The 23028-nt window shown below is 36.4% G+C and overlaps 4 protein-coding genes across 6 annotated transcripts; 1 reads left to right on the top strand and 3 right to left on the bottom strand.

Annotated features, from left to right (window-relative positions):
- Positions 1-1125: 1125 nt before the first annotated feature.
- On the bottom strand, positions 1126-17769 carry LOC129870749 (tropinone reductase-like 3). 3 transcript variants are annotated; one of them, XM_055945607.1, is made up of 7 exons: positions 17579-17769; positions 16623-16739; positions 16269-16403; positions 15950-16075; positions 15761-15862; positions 8057-8124; positions 1126-1437 (listed from the first exon to the last, which is right to left on the bottom strand). In XM_055945607.1, the coding sequence occupies exons 1-7, from the start codon at positions 17726-17728 to the stop codon at positions 1170-1172; spliced, it is 966 nt and encodes a 321-aa protein (XP_055801582.1). In that variant the 5' UTR covers positions 17729-17769; the 3' UTR covers positions 1126-1169. The 3 variants fall into 3 exon arrangements, with proteins under 3 accessions (XP_055801582.1, XP_055801584.1, XP_055801583.1); XM_055945609.1 differs by lacking the exon at positions 8057-8124 and having other exon boundaries at positions 1310-1437; positions 17579-17762; XM_055945608.1 differs by lacking the exons at positions 1126-1437; positions 8057-8124 and adding an exon at positions 14870-15670 and having other exon boundaries at positions 17579-17764.
- LOC129870750 (uncharacterized membrane protein At1g16860-like) lies at positions 10980-11464 on the top strand. Its single transcript, XM_055945610.1, has 2 exons — positions 10980-11224; positions 11321-11464. Exons 1-2 carry the CDS (start codon positions 11115-11117, stop codon positions 11448-11450), a joined length of 240 nt encoding a protein of 79 aa, XP_055801585.1. The 5' UTR covers positions 10980-11114; the 3' UTR covers positions 11451-11464.
- A 716-nt stretch (positions 17770-18485) lies between the features above and the next one.
- On the bottom strand, positions 18486-21266 carry LOC129871607 (receptor kinase-like protein Xa21). Its single transcript, XM_055946565.1, has 2 exons — positions 19154-21266; positions 18486-19077 (listed from the first exon to the last, which is right to left on the bottom strand). Exons 1-2 carry the CDS (start codon positions 21264-21266, stop codon positions 18731-18733), a joined length of 2460 nt encoding a protein of 819 aa, XP_055802540.1. The 3' UTR covers positions 18486-18730.
- A 263-nt stretch (positions 21267-21529) lies between these two features.
- Positions 21530-22630, bottom strand: LOC129869960 (leucine-rich repeat receptor-like serine/threonine-protein kinase RGI4). The gene is made up of 2 exons (XM_055944513.1): positions 22491-22630; positions 21530-21938 (listed from the first exon to the last, which is right to left on the bottom strand). Exons 1-2 carry the CDS (start codon positions 22628-22630, stop codon positions 21530-21532), a joined length of 549 nt encoding a protein of 182 aa, XP_055800488.1.
- Positions 22631-23028: the final 398 nt, after the last annotated feature.

The raw sequence follows: 23028 nt of genomic DNA, 5'->3' as shown, positions 1-23028 counted from the left end.
AAGCTTCAGGAGAAGAAGATTAAAAAGGATAAAACAACCTCCTTGAACATTTTTTATCTCTAATGTTCCTAACTTGGACAAAATTGATATGACAAAATTGGGAAGAGAAAGATGTATCGTATACTTGATCTTCTTCATTTAGCTATGTATAAAATGTAGCTTATTTGAATAGGACTAGTGTAGGTATCTTTCTTGTATTCACATGGAAGGGGAGAGTCTTCCTCATTTATGGTTTTTCCTAGTCGCATTGTATCGAGAGGAGTCCTCTCATAGGTTTACTGCTTTTCTAGTATTTAGGAAGCACTTTCTAGTATCGGGGATGAGTTAGCCGACCTTAGTAGGTTTGCAGACTTATGAACCACCTTAATTCGGAGGTAAGGTTATATCCCCCTCTTTGTATCTTTATATTTTATGTATGATAAGGCTTGGGGGTGCTGCTCAACCCCTGACTGTGCACGAGAGGTGGGAGCCTCGTGTAGGGTCCCTTCCCGTAAAAAAAAATTATATATAAGAATTTTATACACTTGGCTTACTATATAGTTACTGATATATAGATAACTCTAATACTGTTGTTTAATCTAAAGATTCCCTCCAAATCTTTTAGTTAAAATAATTAGTATGTCTAATATAATTTGCTCAATCATATGGTAATCATAAGTTATTTTTAGAAAAATATTTCAAGAAATTTCCTATAAAATTCTCTGTCTAAAAATAACTCATGAAAATAATCAATTGAAATTTATAAATTTCAAGGAAATAATCAAGCTTGTTACACAGAATACGCATAAGATCGATGACAAGGATTAACAATTAATTAATTACTTATAAAAGAGCTATACATCAATAGAAAGAACAAATTAGTGAAGTAGATGATGATAAATACACTTGCTGATGAAAAAAAAATTTACCTTATGACACAATTTAGAGAAATTCTTGTAGAAGGGGCTTTAATATATATAATTCTCAAACTCCACACGTAGGTATATTTTGTCAATACCACTTAAAATCTATCAATATTAATAATATTTATTGAATATTTTTTTTTGGTAAATAAAGCATTTGATTACCAAGTATGACAGTTTAAAGCTCAAGTTTATGTATAGGAAAACAGGTTTGGACAGGCCCAGCCCCTGTTATATCCCACTACTACATACTCCTAACTTTACAGACTATGGATAGCAAGTAAGTTTTTGTATATGTTGTCTCTGTTGTGGCTTCAAATGTGCTGTGAAATACACTTCTTGGGCTATCTGTTGCAAGATTGTATCAATGTTGTTACACTTCTTCTGAAATATCCTTCGGTTTCTCTCCTCCCATACATGATATATTGTTGCTGCCAGGGCTATTTTGTATATCTGAGCCCTACTACTCTTGCATTTACACCATCTTTCTGCCCATTTGAGTTCTTGTCGCAACATGAATCCGGGTGCGATGACACTTATTTCAATCCAGCGAGACAAGTCAGCCAAAACTCAAATAAAGCACAAATAAAGCGAAAACAGTTCAAGTAGATAGAAATATACGAAAATGCGCAAGTCTTAATCATTATAAAACCCCAAAGGATTAGTTGTCACATGTACAAGTCTCTGTTACAATAGAAATGAAATAATTATAAGTCTCAAAAATGCGTTTGTGTAACACCCCCCAAAATTTTTTGCTAAGATTCGAACATTTTCAAGTGTGTGTAGACCCGAACCGAAGGAATTGTAATTTTATATTTGAGTTGAGATCAATTCCTAAGTATCTGAAGTGTGTTATATGTGTTTAGGGGTCATAAGGGATATCTAACACCAAACCGAGTCCAAAGATGTCCAATCGATTAAGTTTTCGGAGGAGTTAGTATAAGGATCAACTTCAAACGACCATATCATTTGAAATATGATGAACTGGATGGACCACGACCTACCAAATTAAAGGTCGTCGAGTCTTCTTTCCAACGCCATCAAGACTGTAATTTTTAGAGTTCGGAGTCGAAAGATATGACGATCCTAAGACGAACTAGCTCGACAAGAATTTTAGGCATAGGTTGCAACTGCTGGGAATATGGCCTTGGCGCCGCAAGGGCGCGACTCGCCACTATCGCGCCAAGAACATGCCTCAGTAGTTTAATCCCTGGCGCGACGCGCCACTATTGGGTAGCAGGGTTTTTCAAGCCTATTTTTCTGAACCCAGAAAACTTGGGCGTGGCGCTATAAGGGCGCGACGCGCCACTATCGTGCCAAGAACACGCCTCAGTAGTTTGGTCCTTGGCGCGGCGCGCCCTTAACGGGTGTGCAAGTTTTAGGCCTAATCGACCTGGCGCTGCAATGGCGCGATGCTCCACTATCACGCTAGGAGCATTTTCAGCCTATTTTTCAGAATTTTGGAAAAAAGGCAATTTGGGAATTTGTGCCAAATTATATATGTATCATCCTTGAACATTTTGGGGACATATTTTCAGCCCCCCTCTCTCTCTCTAGAAAAGCCCTAGAAAGATCCTCTCTCTTCCTCTTCTTCTTGTCCAAATCCTTCTCCAACAAAGGGTGCCTTCAAGAGTTTCAAGGATTCAAGTCTCCCATTGAAGACCCAACAACTAGGTCTCTTCAAAGTCTTCACAAGGTATGTAAGGCTAACCTAAAATATGGATTTAGTTCTTCCATATGCCCATAGATGTGTTGGATAGGAGTTGTGAAAGAGTTGAACCTTCTAAGAAGGTTTTCTTGAAAGTTTTCCTAAACTATAGAATGTTTTTAGATACTATTGGTTGATTGATGTTTTTTAATGACTTGAGTTACTAAATAGTTATCTTTCATATTATTGATTACAAATGTATCTTTGTACATAGATTTATAGATATTGACGATATTCTCGAGTTGAGTTTTGTTGAGAGTATGGATTCATGTTTCATTCACATGAACCCAAGATGAGATTTTCTTTGGTCATAATTTGTCTTGAGTTGAGATGGATGGTTTTGTGTATATGTGTATTGATTGGAATGAAAAGAATGAATTGGATAGTTAAGAATGTCCTTTTGCTTCCATAAATTGAACATAGGACTAAAATAAGAATTTTGGAATAGATGTTTGATGATTGATGTGATGATAATGTTTGATGATGATGTGATGATAATGTTTGATGATGATGATGTGATGATGATGTTTGATGACGATATGAATAATGGTATTTGACGATGATGTGAATGAAGAGGTTATGTTGATGAGGATGTTGTGTGATGAAATGGATCGGAGTCTAATGTAAATTTTTGGTATGTGATGTGCATAATTTAAGTTGATTCGAGTCTTAGGGGTATTTTGAAAATAAATAATCTTTTGAGGAGGAGCTCTAAATAAAATATTTGTGAACCATTTTGCATAAACTATTCATACACTATTTTGAGTCTAAAGAATTATTAGTTTCATCTTTGATTTAGAAAAGAGTTTAATGTCATGCCCCGGGAGGATACCCTAGACGTAACCGGCACTCAGAAACCATTTCTAGCTCCCAAGCGAACCACATAGCCTGATCACACATCCGTTCATTCATTCATTCAGCGGAAAGTTTAAATATAAAGAATAATTTAGCGGGCAACTCAAATCACCCATCCAACTCGAAGTATAAAGGCCATGGGCCAACAGATCAACTAAAATATTTGTCATTAAAAATAGTTTGAAAAGAATAACTCAAAGATAGAAGTACTCAATCGACCCATCACTATATAGTCTATGGAGCCTCTATCACTACTATCTAATTGGTGCCAATGACATGTTCATGGCTACCTCAAATCAAAAAAAAATAGAAAGGGCTAACTCGATGCAAGATTACATAAGCGGTGTCCTCTGAAGGTAGGGGAGGACTCACCAACATGCTAAGTACGAATAGATCCCCAATGATGCTCCTATTGACGATCTCTTAAACCTGTCTCTGCATCATGAAACTATGCAGGTCCAAATAGACGTCAGTACGTGGAATGTACGAGTATGTAATATGGCAGAATGAAACATACCTCAAGGAAGAATAACATCGAATCAACTATCTCGAATCAGAAAAATACAAGAGACTCAACAAGGCGTCATAAGTCTAAAGTAATAATACATTTTTAGACAAAGATCAATCATATACCATACAGTCCAATCCAATCATATACACTCAACTCAACATTCAATTCAACAATCAGCTCAAAGGACTCAACTCAGTAAATATGCAAATTAAATTATGCAACGTTTTATAATTCAACTCAAAGGACTCAACTCACTAAATATGTAACAACTCACTCAAGTGTCCTAAGTCTAAACAAAAATATGATTTAGACGGGACCAATCACATACCATTCAACTCACTCTGACTCAGAGTACTATCAAGACCTATTTGGGAGTTTCTCTTAACCGACAACCATCACTTATGAGCCAGTGAAAGTACAATAACCCGACGTTGTTGTCGCGTCCGTTCATACTTTTCCAGGGTATGAACGAATCAACAAATTATGGATCCAATTCAACCAGGTCCTATAATGTCAGGATAAATCTCTCGGGGAAGCATCCGACTTTAATGGTTCCATCCCCCCTGCGTTTGGCAACGCAGTTATTGGGTTTGAGTATGGACTATACTCTTGCCCAATTCGGTGCTCGATACTTCTCCCAAGACTCAATGCTCATAAAACTCCATCCAATCAACTCAAACAAGCCCTCACGGCTAGTTTCATTTAGTATATTGCCAACTCATCAACTCTATTCTCATTTCAACTCAATTAAGTCATAATGGCAAGCCTCATTTAGGGCTTTGTCCACTCGTCAATTCCATCCTCAAATCAACTCAATCAAGCCTCATTTAGATAAGCATTTATGACATCTCCTCAAGATTCATCGCAACTCTATAGCTTTTAGCCCAACAACTCAAGTGGAATAATACATTCAAGAAAATTGACTTATGCAACATAATCACATGGTTAAAGAGATCAATAAGACATATTAACAAGTAAAAATGCTCAACTCATTTATGATCAAAATACTCGTGTTCAAAATAATTAAAAGACTCTTCAAACTCAACTCATGCTTAAACTCTTTTTAAATCATAGATGAAAATAATCATTTCTTAAACTCAAAAATAGTGTATAAATAGTTTATGCAAAAATGCTCACAAATCATTTATTTAAAACTCCTTCTCAAAAGATCCTTTATTTTCAAAATACTCATAAGACTCCAATCCGCTCCATCACATAACATCAATAAACCAATAGTATCTAAAAGCATTCTATAGCTTAGGAAAAACCTTCAAGAAAACCTTCTTAGAAGGTTCAACTCTTTCACAACTCCTATTCAACACATCTATGGGCATATGGAAGAACTCAATCCATATTTTAGGTTAGCATTACATACCTTGTTTGAAGACTCTGAAGAAAACCTTGCGTTGGGTCTTCAATGGAGAACTCAAATCTTGAAGCTCTTGGACCCTTCTTGTTGGAAATGGAGAAGAAGAAGAAGAAGATGAAGAAGAGAGAGTTTTCTAGGGCTTTTCTAGAGAGAAAGTAGGGGCTGCAAATGTGGTCTCAAAATAGTCTAGGGTGATACATATATAATTTGGGTAAGTTTCCAAATTGCCCCTTCTCAAAAGTTCTGAAAAATAGGCAAAAATGCACCTGGCGCGATAGCGGCGCGTCGCGCCATTGCAGTGCCAGGCCAATTACGCCTAAAACCTGCACATCTCGTAGTGGCGCGCCGCGACAAGGACCAAACTGCTGAAGCACATTCTTGGCGCGATAGTGGCGCGTCGCGCCCTTACGGCGCCAAGGCTAATATTTTCTAGGTTGTGGAAATTGGCTTGAAAAAACCTGCACACCTTTTAGTGGCGCACCGCACCAGAGCCCAAACTACTGAGGCATGTTTCTGGCGCTATAGTGGTGCGTCTCGCCACTGCGGCGCCAATCCCAATTTTCCAGCAATTGCAACCTAGGCCTGAAAATCCCTGCTGTTGTGCTAGTTCATCTTAGGATTTTCATATATTTCGACTACGAACTCCAAAAATTACATTCTTGGTGGCGTTGAAAAGAAGACTCAATGAAATTTAATTTGGTAGGTGGTGGTCCACCCAGTTCTTTATATCCTAGGAGATGTGGTCATTTGAAGTTGACCCTTATACTAACTCGTCCAAAAACTTAATCGATTGGAGTTCTTTGGACTCGACTTGGTGTTAGAGATCCCTTATGACCCCTAAACACATCTAACACACTTCAAATACTTAGGAATTAATCCTAACTCATGTGTAGAATTACAAGTCCTCCGGTTCGAGTCTACACACACGTGAAGAAATGTTTGAGTCTTTGCGAAACAAATTCTGAGATGTCACATTTAAATATGAGTTGAGTATGAGGAGCCTTTAAATGAGTTGAGTATTTTTACATTAAAATATCTATTTTGAGATTGAGTTGAGAAGTTGAAATTATATTTTAATGTACAAAATATTTTCTCCATTCATTGAGTTGAGATTGTACAAATTTTAAAGAGAAAAGCTTGATGATTTGAGATGAGTCAATTTGAAAGAAGTCCAATGAGGCCAGATTTGAGTTGAGTTTTGAAAAGAGTCCAATGAGACTTGCCATTATGACTCATTTGAGTTGAATTGAGGATAGAGCTGATGAGTCGGCAAGGTCCTAAATGAAACTAGCCGTGAGGGATTGTTTGAGATGATTGGATGGAGTTTATGAGCATAGAGTCATGGGAGGAGTATCGAGAACCGAAGCGGGTGAGAGTATAGTCCATACTTGAACCCTAGAAGCTACGCCGCCAACATAGGTAGGGATAGAACCGTTAAAGTCGGATGCTTCCCGTGGGATCAAACCGTTAAAGTCGGATGTTTCCCATTTTATTATCCTGAAATGATAGGGCTTGACTAATCGATGAAATCCATGATTAGGGAGGCGTTCATGCCCTGGCAAGGTATGGACGGACGTGGCAACGACGTCTGATTGTTGTACTATCACTGGCTCATAAGTGATGGTTGTCGGATAAGAGAAACTCCCATTTAGGTCTTGATAGTACTCCGAGTCAGTTGAGTTGAGTGGTAGGTGATTTGGTCCCGTCTAAACCATTTCTTGTTAGACTTATGACATTTGAGTGAGTTGTTACTTATTTATTGAGTTGAGTCCTTTTAGTTAATTGTTGAGTTAAGGGTATATGGTCGGATTGGGTTAGACGAGTTGTGATTGGATTGTACATGATTTGGATGGATATGTGAATTGATTGGATTAGATGATATGTGATTGACCTCGAGTTCACAGTATATGATTGAATTGGATTGAATGATTTAATTGCACTGTATTGTACATGATTGGATTGGATTGTTTGGTATATGATTGGTCTTTGCCAAAAAGGTATTCTTACTTTAGACTTATGACACTTTGATTGAGTCCCCCTTATCTTTCTGAATTGGGATAATTGAACCAACGTTATTCTTCCTTGAGGTATATTTCATTCTGCCATATTACATACTCGTACATTCCACGTACTGACGTCCATTTGGACCTGCATCATTTCATGATGTAGAGACAGGTTTATGAGATCGTCAATAGGAGCATCATTGGGGATCTATTCGCACTCACCGTATTGGTGAGTCCTCCTCTACTTTAGGAGGACACCATTTATGTAATCTTGCATTGAGTTAGCCCTTTTCATTTTTATTTGAGATAGCCATGAACATGTCATTGGCACCAATTAGATAGTAGTGATAGAGGCTTCATAGACTAGATAGTGATGGGTCGATTGAGTATTTCTTTCCTTAAATTATTCTTGTCAAACTATTTTTAATGACAAATATTAGAGTTGATTTGTTGGTCCATGGCCTTTATTCTTCGAGTTAGATTGATGATTTGAGTTGCCCGCTAAATTATTCTTTATTTTTTAAAACTTTCCACTGAATGAATGAATGAACGGATGTGTGATCAGGCTATGTGGTTCGTTTGGGAGTCAGAAATGGTTTCTGAGTGCCGGTTACGTCTAGAATACCCTCCTGGGGCGTGACAATTTGTCTCTCAAATGGAGCAAAACATGTAAAAGAAACGAGAGAGATTGTTGGCGTCAACAGCTACCTCTCAAGTAACTCCAAAAGTCGCGGATGGAGGAACGAGAATTCTGAATCACAGTCCGAGCTCGAAACCTACACAGGTGTAGATAGCAAGGGGTGAGTACGGAGCAACACAATACTCAACAAGTAATACAATAAACACATATAAAGCTAAATAGAACAGGTAATTCTGACACCTCATCCGAACCTCCACAACTATAACCTACCAGCAGAACAACTCAATCTAACAGTTTCTATATGAATATATAACTCAGGTAACACGTAAGTCATGTATGTTTCCACAACTTAATAGATAATATCAATATCGCACGTATTTCAGTCTCAACAACTCTTCGACTAATATGGCCCTTTTAAAAACTAGCCAAGCGTACGTGCTTTGCACGTGTATATCGCGTTAATTATTAATATATTTATATAAAAATAAATTGTTATGTGTACGTATATTATTAATTACAAAACTTTTTAAAGGTAACTTTTAAAAAAGTTATCTTAGAGTACAACTAATTTTAGGAGATTTTTCTACCTTAAGTAATTTTCTAACATTGCCAGAAAGACATACGATAACGTTGTTAGAAATAATTTTCTAAGTTTAGGAGACTAAGACTTCTATCTCAAATAATGTACGTGTTCTCTTTTTTCCTTTTTGTCATTAGAAATTTCATCCTTAATCAATAATTAATTAATAATTTATAGAAAATAGTGAAAAGATAATTTTATCTAAATCAAAGTCTTTTAATGAAGATAAAAAGTTTAATCAACATTTTAAGGGTCTTCATATTTTTTATATAATACAAATTATTTGCTGAAATTAATATGAGTTGTTAAAACATGTATGTTTCAAGAAAAGATATTAAAACGTTATCATAAATTAGTAGAAATAAATTTTAAATTATTTAGGTGAAATTTTTAGATAAAGATAAATTGGTTGTTAAACTTTTTTGAACGGACCAATAAAAAGTGAATGGTTGTGATTTCCACAACCTTTAATGCCATCACGTTAAAGGCACAAAGAAGACAGGTGAATTGATTGACAAAGAAAGAATGAAAGAAAGAAAAAAGTATATTTATATTATATGGTCAGTCGAATTACTTGCATTTTTAAAAAAGAAAAAAACTTAAATATGTCATCGAATTTTGAAAAAAATTACTTATTTTTATGTCATTCGTTAAAAGTTTTGTTCATCCATGCCATTGTTTTTAACTCCGATTTTACAAAATTATTTTTTATACGTGGCGAATTATATTTCGGCCAGTCATTAATTTTTTTTAAAAGGCAAAGTTCTAAAATCATTTGTGGAATCAAAAAAATTCACCCATATTAGAAAAACTTTCCAAAAAAAATAGAAATCAGTCCCAAAATTTTAAAAATCTACTTTGATTCGTGTTTTTGTTGTTGTTTTTGACACTAGCTCCTTGTTCCCTATTATTTTTTTGAGTCTATGTTCAAAACTTCAAATGATTTGGAGTTGTGGAAAAGATTCTACCGTTAAAGGAGGTTAAAGTTTTAAAACTTTGAAGAAATTTCAAGTGAGTAATGTTGAGTTAGGTTGAATTCGAGCTCATTATTTCAATAGCAACATTATAAGCAAAACTATTGTTGACAATTACATTATTTCGGTTCCTTATTTTTTCAGATGAGACATAATTTATTAAAATTTCTTCATTATTTTCAGGCGCCTCAACCTCTTCCAAGGTTTTATCAATTGTTATGTTTCCTCGCTTTCTTGAGCAGGTTCTTCCATATTATGACCATCTTGATTGTTTGTTCCTTTTCTTTTTCGAGGATTTTTATCTTTGAAACTGATCGATCTACCACGTTTTAAGCGCGGTTTAGACTCATTTACATTAATTTATTGTCCTACTGGGACATCAACTCGAATTGGAGCATTAGCAGCTGGATATGAGATTTAGTAACTCTTGATATGTCAGTGAATGCATCTGGCAGTTGATTTACAATATTTTGCAAATAGATTATCTTTTGAACTTCCAGTTCACATTTGTTTGTACGAGGATCTAAATGAGATAGTGATAATAGATTTCAATCTATTTCCTTTTTAATATGCTTATTTTCTCTCTCTAATGTTGAGTATAGTGATTCATCAAAGTGACAATCAACAAATCTTGCAATAACTAAATCTCCAGTCATAGGTTCCAAATATTTTATGATAAAACGAGATTCATACCCAACATATATCCCCAACCTTCTTTGGGAACCCATTTTTGTACGTTGTGGTGGAGTAATTGGAACATATACCGCACATCTGAATATTTTAAGATGAAAAATGTTCAGCTCCTAACCAAAAGCCAATTGTAATGGAGAGACTTTATGATAGTTTGTGGGACTGATCCGCACAAGACTTGCTGCATGCAAAATAGCATGACCCCATAATAAAATGAGAAGTTTTGTTCTCATAAGCATTGGTCTAACAATTAATTGGAGGTGTTTAATTAACGGAGAAGGGCCTAAAATGCCCTTCAACTATTTGAATTGGTATAAAATTACCCTCCGTCTACCTTTTGGCCCCCAAATACCCCTGACGTTAATCTTTTGGCTAAAAAATACCCTTATTTTAACAGCCCACACTCATTAGGTAGATGTGAGGGCAATATTGTACCAAATCTCATAGTTTAACGGTATTTTAGGTCCTTATCGGTTGAATAGTAAAATCACATTCCTACTCTTTCACTCCCTCTCTCTTCCATTTTTTCTCTTCTTGGAATCTTGTCTACAATTTTAAATTATTTTTTTTGACTTATGACAAAATAAGGGAGAAAAAAGGAAGAAAAATAATGAGGACATTCAAAATAATTAGTTCAATAAAAGATAATTCAAATAGTTGATTCCACCCGGATGCTCAATTGTTATCTTAGTGGATAAACAATAATCATTAAATGTCTGAGATGTGAACTCACCAGCATTATTAAGATGAATTGTCTTTAGTGCATAATCTGAAAATTGTGCTCTTAACTTAATTATTCAAGCAAGTAATCTCGCAAATGTCATATTACGAGTTAGAATTGGAGTGTATATGAATAGTCTGGATTAAGAGCTATCGTGAAATATGGTTACGGAGCAAAAGTTGTCCCATTTGTCAAGTCAACAAAGAGTTGTTTCCCAACTCCCTGATCGGAGCCTCTCAAGTGATGACCACATAATGCGCCTCAAAGAAGGGTAAGTTGTGGATTGTGGGTTTATCTCAGCAATTTCACAAATTTGTGACAACTTTGTGAGACTTGACTGATTCTTTATGGTGGCTCCTAATGACAGTTACATCAAAGAAGGAAGCACTGTAAGTGTAATGGGGCTTGTAAGGCGCCATGAGAATGTCGTAATGATTGTTCCACCAGTAGAGCCTATTTCAACAGTATGTCAAAATGTAGATGTGATCCCTGTATAATGTACATAAGACTATCAAGGTGTTTATATATGTTCATATCTTTGTTCAGCTTTTATTTCATATGCACATTTGCCTGTGGGATTCTCTGTAGAATATTTAGTTTCCATATCAGTGTCCTATAGATGCATTTTCAAGGCCATGTGTGTTTATTATCACCTCGCAATCTGTTATTTGCAAAACTACTAACACAAATAATTCAATTAAGAGCACACTTTCCAAACTATCCCTCTATGGCTATTCACCTTGTAATGCTGGAGAAGTTTTATCTCAAACTTTTGATGATTTTTATCTATCAATTGAGATAAAAATCTTATAGCTCATGCTCATGTTATTGTTTCAGTCCCAAATAAGTCGAGGTTGACTATATGAATATCATAATGCATGCAACTACTGGACAAGACACGGTTTGCCTATGACATCATAATAATGTAACTGTAACACCCCGGAATTTTTTTTGCAAAGACTCGAACATTCCTTCACGTGAGTGTAGACTCGGACCGGAGGACTCGTAATTTTACACATGAGTTATGATTAATTCCTAAGTATTTGAAGTGTGTTAGACGTGTTTAAGGGTCATAAGGGATCTCTAACACCAAGTCGAGTCTAAGGAAACTCTATTCGATTAAGTTTTCGAATGAATTAGTATAAGGGTCAACTTCAAACGACCATATCTCCCAAAATAGGATGAATTGGGTGGCCCATGACCTATCAAACCAAAGGTCTTTGAGTCTTCTTTCCAACGCCGCTAAGATCGTAATTTTTGGAATTCAGAGTCAAAAGTTATGACTATCCTAAGACGAACTAGCACGACAAGAATTTCAGGCTTGGGTTGCAACTGCTGGAAATCTGGGCTTGGCGCCGCAGTGGCGCGACGCACCACTATCGCGCCAGGAACAAGCCTCAGTAGTTTGGTCCCTGGCGCGGAGCGCCACTACGAGATATGCAGGATTTTCAAGCCTATTTTCCAGAACCCAGAAAACTTGGGCTTGGCGCTGTAAGGGCGCGATGCGCCACTATCGCGCCACAAAACAGCCTCAATAGTTTGGTCCTTGGCGCGATGCGCCACTATCAGATGTGCAGGTTTTAAGCCTAAATCTGGGCTTGGCGCCGCAGTGGCGCGACGCGCCACTATCGCGCCAGGAGCGTTTTAGCCTGTTTTCCAGATTTTTGGAGAAAGGTCAATTTGGGTATTTTCCCAAATTATATATACACCAGCCTTGAACGTTTTTGGGACCATTTTTTTCAGCCTCTCTCTCTCTCTAAAAGCCCTAATATGTCCATCTCTCTTCTTCTTCTTCTCCAAATCCTTCTCCAACAAAGGGTGCCTTCAAGAGTTTCAAGAATTCAAGTCTTCCATTGAAGGCCTAACATCAAGGCTCCTCCAAAGTCTTCACAAGGTATGTAAGGCTAACCTAAAAATATGGATTGAGTTCTTCCACATGCCCATAGATGTGTTGGATAGAAGTTGTGAAAGATTTAAACATTTTATGAAGATTTTTCTTGAAATTTCCTAAACCCTAGAATATCTTTATATACTAGAAATTGATAGATGATTTCATGACTTGAGTTACTAAATAGTTATCCTTCATATTATAGACTACAAATAAATTGTTGTTTATAAATTAATATGGATTGATGGTATTCTTGAGTTGAGTTTTGTTGAGAGTATGGATTCATGTTTCATTCACATGAACCCAAGATGAGATTTCTTTTATCATAATTGTGTTGAGGTTGAGATGTATGGTTTTGTGTATATATGTATTGATTGGAATGAAAATAATGAATTGGATAGTTAAGAATGTCCCTTTGTTTCTATATATTGAACATAGGACTAAAATAAGGATTGTGGAGTAGATGTTTGACGATTGATGTGATGATGATATTTGATAATGATGTGATGATAATATTTGATGATGATGTGGATGATGATGTTTGATAATGATGCGAATGGTGATATTTTGATGATGGTGTGAGTGATGATGTGAATGGTGGTTATTTACCATATGTAGAATGATTGATGAAGAGGTTATGTTGATGAGGATGTTGTGTGATGAAATGGATTGGAGCCTAATGTGATTATGTGATATGTGATTTACCTAATTTGATGTGGTGGAGTCTTATGAGCATTTTGAAAATGAACGATCCTTGAGAAGGAGTTTTAAATAGATGATTTACGAACATTTTTGCATAAACTATTTATACACTATTTGAGTTTAAAGAATGATTATTTTCATCTATGATTTAAAGAGAGTTTAAGCATGAGTTGAGTTTGAGAAGTCTTTTGATCATTTTGAACACGAGTATTTTGAGTATAAATGAGTTGAGCATTTTTACTGTAAAATGTCTATTTTGAGTTTGAGTTGAGGAGTTGAAGTTATGTTTTAAAGACATCTAATATTTTCTGCATTTATTGAGTTGAGATGGTATCAAATCTTTAAAATAAGATTTTGATGATTGAGATGAGTTGATTGGAAAGAAGGTCCAATGAGGCCAGATTTGACTGAGTTTTGAAAAGAGTCCAATGAGACTAAATAAGTATTTTGAGTATTTTACTCACTTGATAGATATGAGCATATTGAGTCTTGGGAGGAGTATCGAGCACCGAATTGGGTAAGAGTATAGTCCATACTCTAACCAATAAACTACGTCGTCAAACGTAGGAGGGGATTGAACCGTTAAAGTTGGATGCTTTCCATGGGATTGAACCGTTAAAGTCGGATGTTTCCCATTTTATTGTCCTGACATGATAGGACTTGATTGGTTATGGATCTATGATTGGTTGATCGTTCATACCCTGGCAAAGTATGGACGGACGTGGCAACAACGTCGGATTGTTGTACTATCACTCCCTCATATGGTGATAGTTGTCGGTTAGAGAAACTCCCAAATTGAATGAATTGTGCTTGATATGATTGGCTTGATTGCGATTGTAGATGTTTGAGTTGAATGGTAAAACATTGCATAGTTTAATTTGCATATTTATTGAGTTGAGTCCTTTGAGTTGATTGTTGAGTTGATGGTATATGATCGGATTGGGTTAGACGAATTGTGATTGGATTGTACATGATTTGGTTGGATATATGATTGAATTGGATTGAATGATTTGATTGAATTGTATCGTACATGATTAGACTGGATTGGATGGTTTATGATTGGTCTCTGCCTAACTGTGTTCTTACTTTAGACTTATGCCACTTTAATTGAGTCTATCTTATTCCTTCTGAGTTGAGATATTTGAACCAACGTTACTCTTCCTTGAGGTATGTTTCATTCTGCCATATTACATACTCGTACATTCCACGTACTGACGTCCATTTGGACCTGCATCGTTTCATGATGCAGAGACAGATTTAAGAGATCGTCAATACGAGCACCATTGAGGATCTGTACACACTCAACGTATTGGTGAGTCCTTCCCTACATTTGGGGGACACCACTTATGTTATTCTCGCGTCGAGTTAGCCCTTTCCATTTTAATTTGAGGTAGCCATGAACATGTCATTGGTACCAATTAGATAGTTGTGATAGAGGCTTCATAGACTAGATAGTAATGGGTCGATTGAGCATTTCTTTCCTTGAATTATTCTTGTTAAACTATTTTTAAATGACAAATATTGGAGTTGATTTGTTGGCCCACGACCTTTATTCTTGAGTTAGATTGATGATTTGAGTTGCCCGCCATATATTCTCTTTATTTTAAGTCTTCCGCTGATTGAATGAATGAACGGATGTGTGATTCGGCTATGTGGTTCGCTTGGGAGCCAGAAATGGTTTCTGAGTGCCGGTCATGTCTAGGGTACCCTCTCGGGACGTGACACCCTGCCATTTGCTCTCAAGGTGAAGAGAGATAAAAGCAAGAAGTTCTACAAAAGTGGTTTAAGGAATAAGGTAATGAAATTCCAGTGTGGGCTTCTGTTGTTGTAACGACATGCAGAGAGCAGTGTCTTATTGGTCTGATTCATGCTTCCCCTTGGTACCGGTCACAGGACTTGCATAACATCATAAGCATGTCCCTCCTAGCCCGACGCAAGCGAGCTAAAACCACAAGGGGAGGCACTGCAATCGAGAAGTCAGAGTCTCGAAGGCATTCCTCAAGCAACAACCAGAGTTTCTCCAGTTACATAAGCAACATCATCAGAAGCCAAATAAGCAACAGCCGCAGCCATATCTTGTGTTGTTCCAAGCCTATTGAGTAATGTCTTACCCTCAATCTCTGTCCTCTAACACAATCAGCAAGTTGTTAGTAAGTAAATAGTGAATATTCCTCAGATTTTACTATGAATAAGAGATTTAATTTAATAAGAACTTACCACTTGTTCATTACTCGTGATGAAATCAGCAAAATGGGTAGGTAAAAAACCTGGTGCTACACAGTTTACACGAGTATCTGGACTCATTTTAGCTGCAAGAGCCTGGCTTTCCGAATAAGAGAACAAGAACAAAACTTTTAATAGGATATAGTAGTTATGTGCCAGGGACGCCAAGTTAAACATTAGTACCTTTGTAAGTCCGAGTAGCGCAGTTTTTGTCACCCCATACATACCCATTGAAGCTGGTGGCGAGTAACCAGAAATTGAGGAAATTAGAACAACTGATGAACCATTCTTAAGGTAAGGAGCTGCATCCTATAAACAGTATAAAGAACAAAATATTAAGTGCAAAGGCCAAAACATGAAGGAATTCGGGAATTAGAAGTAAATGGAAATATGTGATACTAGAACTAGTAGTCATTGCCTTCCAATGTATTCAATAAATGCTACACGAAGTAACACATGCATTTGCAATGTTGTTCTCGTGAAATTTTTCTCACCAACTTACTTGTAGTAATAGTATAGACGCTTTGACATTGATATCCCAAAGCTTGTCAAGGACTGATGCTTTAGTTTCTAAGATTGCATCTACTGAAGGATTGACAGCGGCATTTGACACAACCACATCTAGTTTCCCATATTTCTGAAAAATTATAAATTTCAATTGACAAAGTTGGATCGTACAAAGTAGAAAGCATTGACTTCTCATTTTCCGTAGTTAGACATCAGAAAAAGCAATTAGCTTTACATAAATTGTTAGATCAAAAACCATTCCGAAGAAAATAATAGACAATTGACCTCCAAGATATGCAAGCACAGACCAAGAAATGTTAATTTAAGACAGTATCAATTCAATTCATACCTGAATGGTTTTGTCTATCAAATTCTTCCTCTGTTGTGCATTTGAGACATGACATACTAATCCCAACACGTCAATTCCTCCATCTCTCAGTTTCTTTACTGCTTCATCTACATTTTCCTGTAAAATGAAATAGACAATACCTAAAGTCAAATCCCCGATATGAAGGGAGTAAACAATACACAATTACAGAAAAGTCCCAAAAAAACAGTGACACTCTTTCTATTTCTTTGATGCTATTTTTGTTACAAATTACTTGTAACAAACGGGTACCTACTATATCCCACCAAGGCTTGGACATATGCGATTTGAACCTAAGACCTAAGACACTAAAACGTTAATTGCCGAATCCACACAGGTAACTGCCCACCAAGGCTTGGACAAATGCGATTTGAACATTGACACCTAAGGCACTAAAAAGTTAATATCCGAATACACACGGAATTAGATGTGTTCATCCTCTATGCAAACAAAGTCCCACATTGGTAGTTGAAAAGATTAGGAAGCAACATATGAGATGTAGGATCTCTTAATGGTGTAAACCTTTCTGAGGAAAACTGTGAGAGGTTGGCCCAAATTGGACAATATCACACCATGTTAAAGAGGATCTTTGAGCTTATTTAACCCAACAATCCGCCATTCATAGGGATCATGTGTGTGTGAGAGAGAAATTCTAAAAAAGATCAAGTTCTTCAGTTCATCAAACACCCTTTGTTATCATATATAACCAGATGAAAAATAAAGGCATTAAGTTTAACAAAATCTGCAAATACCCATTTGAAGAATCACTCAAATCTTGGCAAGAAACAAATCTTTTAGCATATACAACCAGATAAAAGGATAAAGACATTAACTTTAAGCAAAATCTGAAACACCCAATTGAAGAATCATCCAAATTTTGCCAAAAAAAAAAAAAAAAACCCAAAATTTTAAAAAAAAATTGGAGCGAAGAAAAAAACCTGTTTGCGAGAGGAGATAACAACAGAAGCACCTTCAAATCCAAGTCTCTGAGATAACAACAGAAGCACCTTCAAATCAAATCCAACTAAAATGACCAAGGATAGACGATGAGGATGTTCTGAATTTAATAATCCAATTATAAAGATCATCGAAGTCAACTGTAATTAGGCGGAACAATATGTCATGACATAGCTCTAGCTCAAAGGTTGTTTTGAGAGTGTTTAAAGTTACGTTTCCGAAAAATTAATGGAATAACACATATAAAAATAAATAATTAAAATTTTAAATTTTTATTTGGCGATGCTAAAATACTGAAAAATAGAGACGTCATTGATGAAAAAGTAATAAGTACTGTCCTCCAGGCTTGTGAAGTCTGGCTTGGTCAAGTTTGGACAGTGGATTAACATACAAAAAAACACTTAAAATTTTAAATTTCTATTTTGTAGCACCAAAACGATAAAAAAGAGACATCATTTGTTAAGATGAAATACGTACTAGTCACCGGGACCGTGAGGCCCAATCTGGACAAGTTTGGGGCTAGAAGAGTAGATCAAATAATTTTTGAAAAAATTGTGGACTAACACACGTAAAAAATCTCTTAAAATTTTAAATTTCTATTTTGTGACACCTTAATACTGAAAAAAGAGACGCCACTGATGATCATTCAATGAGTATCGATCAACAGGTTTGTAAGGCGTAGCTAGCCAAGTTTCGAAGCCAACGAAGTCGGTCAACAAATTTTCGGAAAAATGGGTTGATTAACACAAAAAAAATACTTAAAATTTTGAATTACCTTTCCATGTCCTTTCTTAGCTCATTTCCTGCATCTAAATTCCAAGAATAAATTAAATTCTCAATTCACTAATTGTTTATTTTTTTCCACACTATCACAGAAACTTGAATACAAATGAAGAAGCTAATGAACATAAAGCAAAATAGTGCAGCTAAACACCTTTATTAATTTCATTCTGGTTTCTTTATAGCTAGCATTCAAAACATAATTACAAATAACTAAAAGTAGAACAGGTTCAAAACCACGCAAATGAAATTACAAACAATACATGACTCCAAGTCAATACTATACGACGACTTTACTAAAGAAACCAAAAAGCATCAGAAAAGAACACTATCGAAAGAGATGCTGATCACTTCTATGTTTCCAGAAATGTGTTCTTGATTTTGTTAAGCCTCTTGACTACTTCTTTCATGGTTATTCTTAATTCTGGCATTTCCTTTGTGCAGTCTAAACCCAATTCTATCATGGAGGCTATGCAGATTTCACTTTGGGAAGTGATCTGTTCTTCCTCGGAAAAAAGATTGGCATCCACAACGTCCATCATAGTCCCTGAAAATGATTGTGTGATCCATTTCCTCAAGTCAAGATTTTTATTGCATATCTCTTCATCTGTTGGCCTTCTTTTGGTCAAAACCTCCATCAACATGATGCCGTAACTATAAACATCACCACTAGCGGACACTATTCCCTCCGAGCCATATTCTTAAAAAAGGATTGAAGAAAAGTTACTCAATCGAAATATGATAAGAGAAAATCAAAGAGAGTAGATTTTTTATACCTGGTGCAATGTATCCAAGAGTGCCGCCCAATGTCTCAGTATAAGCCATGGACTTGCTTATGGTTAAAATTTTAGAGATTCCAAAATCACCAACACGAGCCACCATATCTTCATCCAAAAGAACGTTGGCTGGCTTTAGGTCACAATGAACAATTGGAGTAACATTACCATGATGTAGATATTCAATTGCCATAGCTGCATCAAGCATTACGGCGACTCTTTGATGAAAGTTCAAGTGGCAATCTTCTCTGTACAACCAATTCTCAAGACTCCCGTTGGGCATATATTGCAGAACAAAGGCTCTTATATAGTCACTAGAACAAGTAGTAATCACCGGAACAAGATTTCTGTGTCTAACATTTCTCATCACTTCGCATTCAGTATCAAACCTTCTGCATACTTGCTCATTTTCCAAATCCAGAACCTTTATCGCCACTACACTTCCACTAGATAATGTGCCTTTGTACACAGAGCCAGAACTTCCCACACCAATTAAATTTGATTCATCAAAATTATTTGTTGCTCGTTGAATCTCGTGATAAGAAATAAATTGATAAGTCCCGATCTCCGGTACTTTTTCCACATCTTTGGACTTTCCTTTCTTCTGTCGTTTCATTATCCAAATTGAAACCAACAAAAATATCAGAAAGGATGAAATAATCACTGGAGTAACAATTTTTAGCACAATCTCCTTTAGCTTTGATTGTTGTCCAGGATTCGTGATAGCACAAGAAGGAATCTCCAATATGTGTGCTCCACATAGACCTTTGTTCCCGAGAAATGATTTCAGAGTGGAATTTGCAAACACACCGTCACTGGGTATTTCACCTTCTAAACCATTAAATGAAACATTAATGCTTTTCAAGGACGAGAGTTTTTCCAATGACTTAGGAATAGTACCTGACAATGCATTTAAAGACAAATCCAAGAATACTAAGCTTATCAAGTTGGCAAAGGATAATGGAATTTGGCCAAAAAATGAATTGTTCGATAGGTCAAGAGACTGCAGGTTTTGGAGTTCCCCGAATCTGGTTGGTATCATGCCTGAAAAGTGGTTACTGGAGAGATCTAGTTCTATAATGGCTTTCAGTCCTCCAATATCTGATGGAACTTCTCCCTCTATAGAATTTTGTGACACGCTTAGAGAGAGAAGGCCACTCATCTTCCAAAGGCTCAACGGAAATTTTGATGAAAATTTATTAGAACCCAAATAAAGATGTTGTAGCATGCTAAGATTTCCTAAGCATTCTGGAATTGATCCAGAGAGCTCATTACCAGCCAGAATTAATTGAAACAAATTAGACAAATGGCATGCTGCCTCTGGAATATATCCCTGCAATTTATTGTTTTGTAGATTCATCCCTTGGAGTTGCTTAAGCTTACCAATCTCAGAAGGAATATTCCCTGCCAAGTTGTTTCCTTGAAAGGTTAGGCGCATTAGACCGCTTATGTTGCCTATACTTGTGGGGATGATGCCGTTGATGTGTGCATCTGCTATAGTAAAGTCTTCAATTGTAGATGAAAGATTCCCAATAGAATTGGGCAGAACACCAGTCAACGGATTGGCACCCACTTCTAGATATTTCAACATCCTACATTCTGCCAAAGAATTGAAGAATCGCAACTCACGCTCTCTTGGTTCATTGGTAAGTTGATTATGATGTAGAAACAGTGATTGCAGCTCACGAAGATTTCCTAAATTAGTAGGAATAGCGCCTGTGAGAAAGTTCCTTGCTAGCACCAGTTTCTCGAGCTTGGAAGCATTTGTTATGAACAATGGAATTTCCCCTTCCAGCTGATTTTTTCCCAGGTAAAGTCCTTTAAGGCTCGGAAGATGAAGACCTGTAGTGGCTGGAATTCTCCCCGAGAGGTTATTGAAACGGAAATTGATTATTTCCAAGGAAGATATATTGAAAATAGCCTCTGGAATTTGACCAATAAGATTATAATTCTGACTAAAGCTCAATTCCTTCAAATTTGATAGCTTCCCTAATTCTTGAGGAATTTGACCCACTATGCGATTGTTTCCACAATAAAGAAATTGCAGAGTGGAAATATTTCCCAATGAAGTGGGAATAGTCCCTTTTATTGAATTATCTCCAATATAGAACATCTCGAGCTTGGATAAACAATCAATATTTTTGGGTATGTCTCCAGTTATGTTGTTGTAAGATATGGACAAAACTTTGAGCTCTGTGAGTTGGCATATATTGGAAGGAATGCAACTAGAAATTTGGTTGTGAGATATATTTAAATACTTCAGATTTGACACAGTATTCCCTTCATCTAGCAATAAAGGACCAGAAAGAATATTGTATCCCAGATATATGGAAAGTAGCGACGAAATGTTAAAAAGTGCTGCGGGAATGGAACCAGTTAAAGATTATCAGACAAGTACAAGGCTGCAAGTTGGCTTAGATTACCGACCTCCTTTGGAATGTTGCCACTGACTCTATTCCCAGACAAACTGAAGTTCATCATTTTTGTGGCATTTCCGACAGAAGGAGGGATTATCCCCGTGAGGCTATTGTTGGTGAGATCAAAGACCCTGAGTTCGGGTACATACCATGGCCCTTTCCACATTTCACCACCGAGTTTATTGAAGGCCAATGAAATTACTTGAACTCTGCGGTGTTGAAATAAACTTGCTGGTATACTTTCTTGGAGCTGATTGTTGTCGAGATTGAGAAGACTGAGAAAGGACAAATTGGCCAAAGATGGGGAAATTGTGCCTTGCAGTTGCAAATTAGGAAGAGCCAAGGCCACAACCCTTTGCCTTTTTGAACTGCAAGTGACACCGAACCAAGAGCAAAAAGAAGTATTGTTGGTCCAATTAATGGCCAAAAAATGAGTGGGACTTGTAACAAGATTTTGGAAAGCTAGTAAAGCTTGTTGGTCAGTCTCATTTGAGGAAGCAAGTGATATAGAAAATTGAATTACAAAGAGAAGAATCAATAAGACAATGTTCTTCTTCATTCTGTTACTATATATATATATTGCTGCAAAGGGATTTATGTTTCAAATGTATTAATCCATTATATATATATAGCACCACTTATGTTGTTGACATGACAGAGCAATTGGTCTTTTCCCAAGTCTTCACGACATCAAACATTGGAAATTATATTTAATTTTAATATATCATTTATTCAATTTGAATTGATTGTATTTAATTTTATTTACTTAACATGGTAATTTAAGTATATTGTTCAATTTGAAGGATATTGTTGAAACATTTGTTTCCTCTGCAGATGAATTGAATGACTTGTCGAAAGTGCGAGATTTTTATGTGGGGATACCTTATGGAACCCTTCTTTCTGCTAGTGGCTTTTTGTACTTCATGCTAAGTGGAAGCACTGCTGCCCTTAGATTTGGTGTTATACTTGGAGGTACTATTTTGGCCTTAAGCGTCTCAAGTTTACGATCATGGAAAAGTGGAGAGTCGACTTCACTAGCTTTAAAGGGACAGGCAGCCATTGCTACCATCTTATTTGTCAGAGAATTTCGCATGATGTTGCAGAGACCATTTATTTTCAATTTTGTTACAGCCATCATCAGGTTTCATATTTCTAACCCCCAGCATACCTTTTTAATGCTACACTCTGTTAGTTTGCTGGTTTAGTTTTGCTCATTGTCCTTCTCAAAGTATTCTCTTTTTCTATCTTGTCTTGTCCAAATAGAAGGAAAAGAAGGATTTGACAAGAGGGGACCTGGGGCGGGGGGGATTTGTCTTTATGCGAGCTAGCTCTAGATTGGGAGATTATATAGCTACTGATAATAGGATGAACATGTTTACTTAGAACAAGATAAACAAGTGCACCAGACTTCTCCTCCCTTTTTCTTCTCTCTTAAGCCGAGGGTCTTTCGGAAACAGT

This window comes from Solanum dulcamara, chromosome 10 (assembly GCF_947179165.1).
Source record: "Solanum dulcamara chromosome 10, daSolDulc1.2, whole genome shotgun sequence".
Lineage (NCBI taxonomy): Eukaryota > Viridiplantae > Streptophyta > Magnoliopsida > Solanales > Solanaceae > Solanum > Solanum dulcamara.
This window is presented reverse-complemented; position numbering and strand designations above follow the sequence as displayed.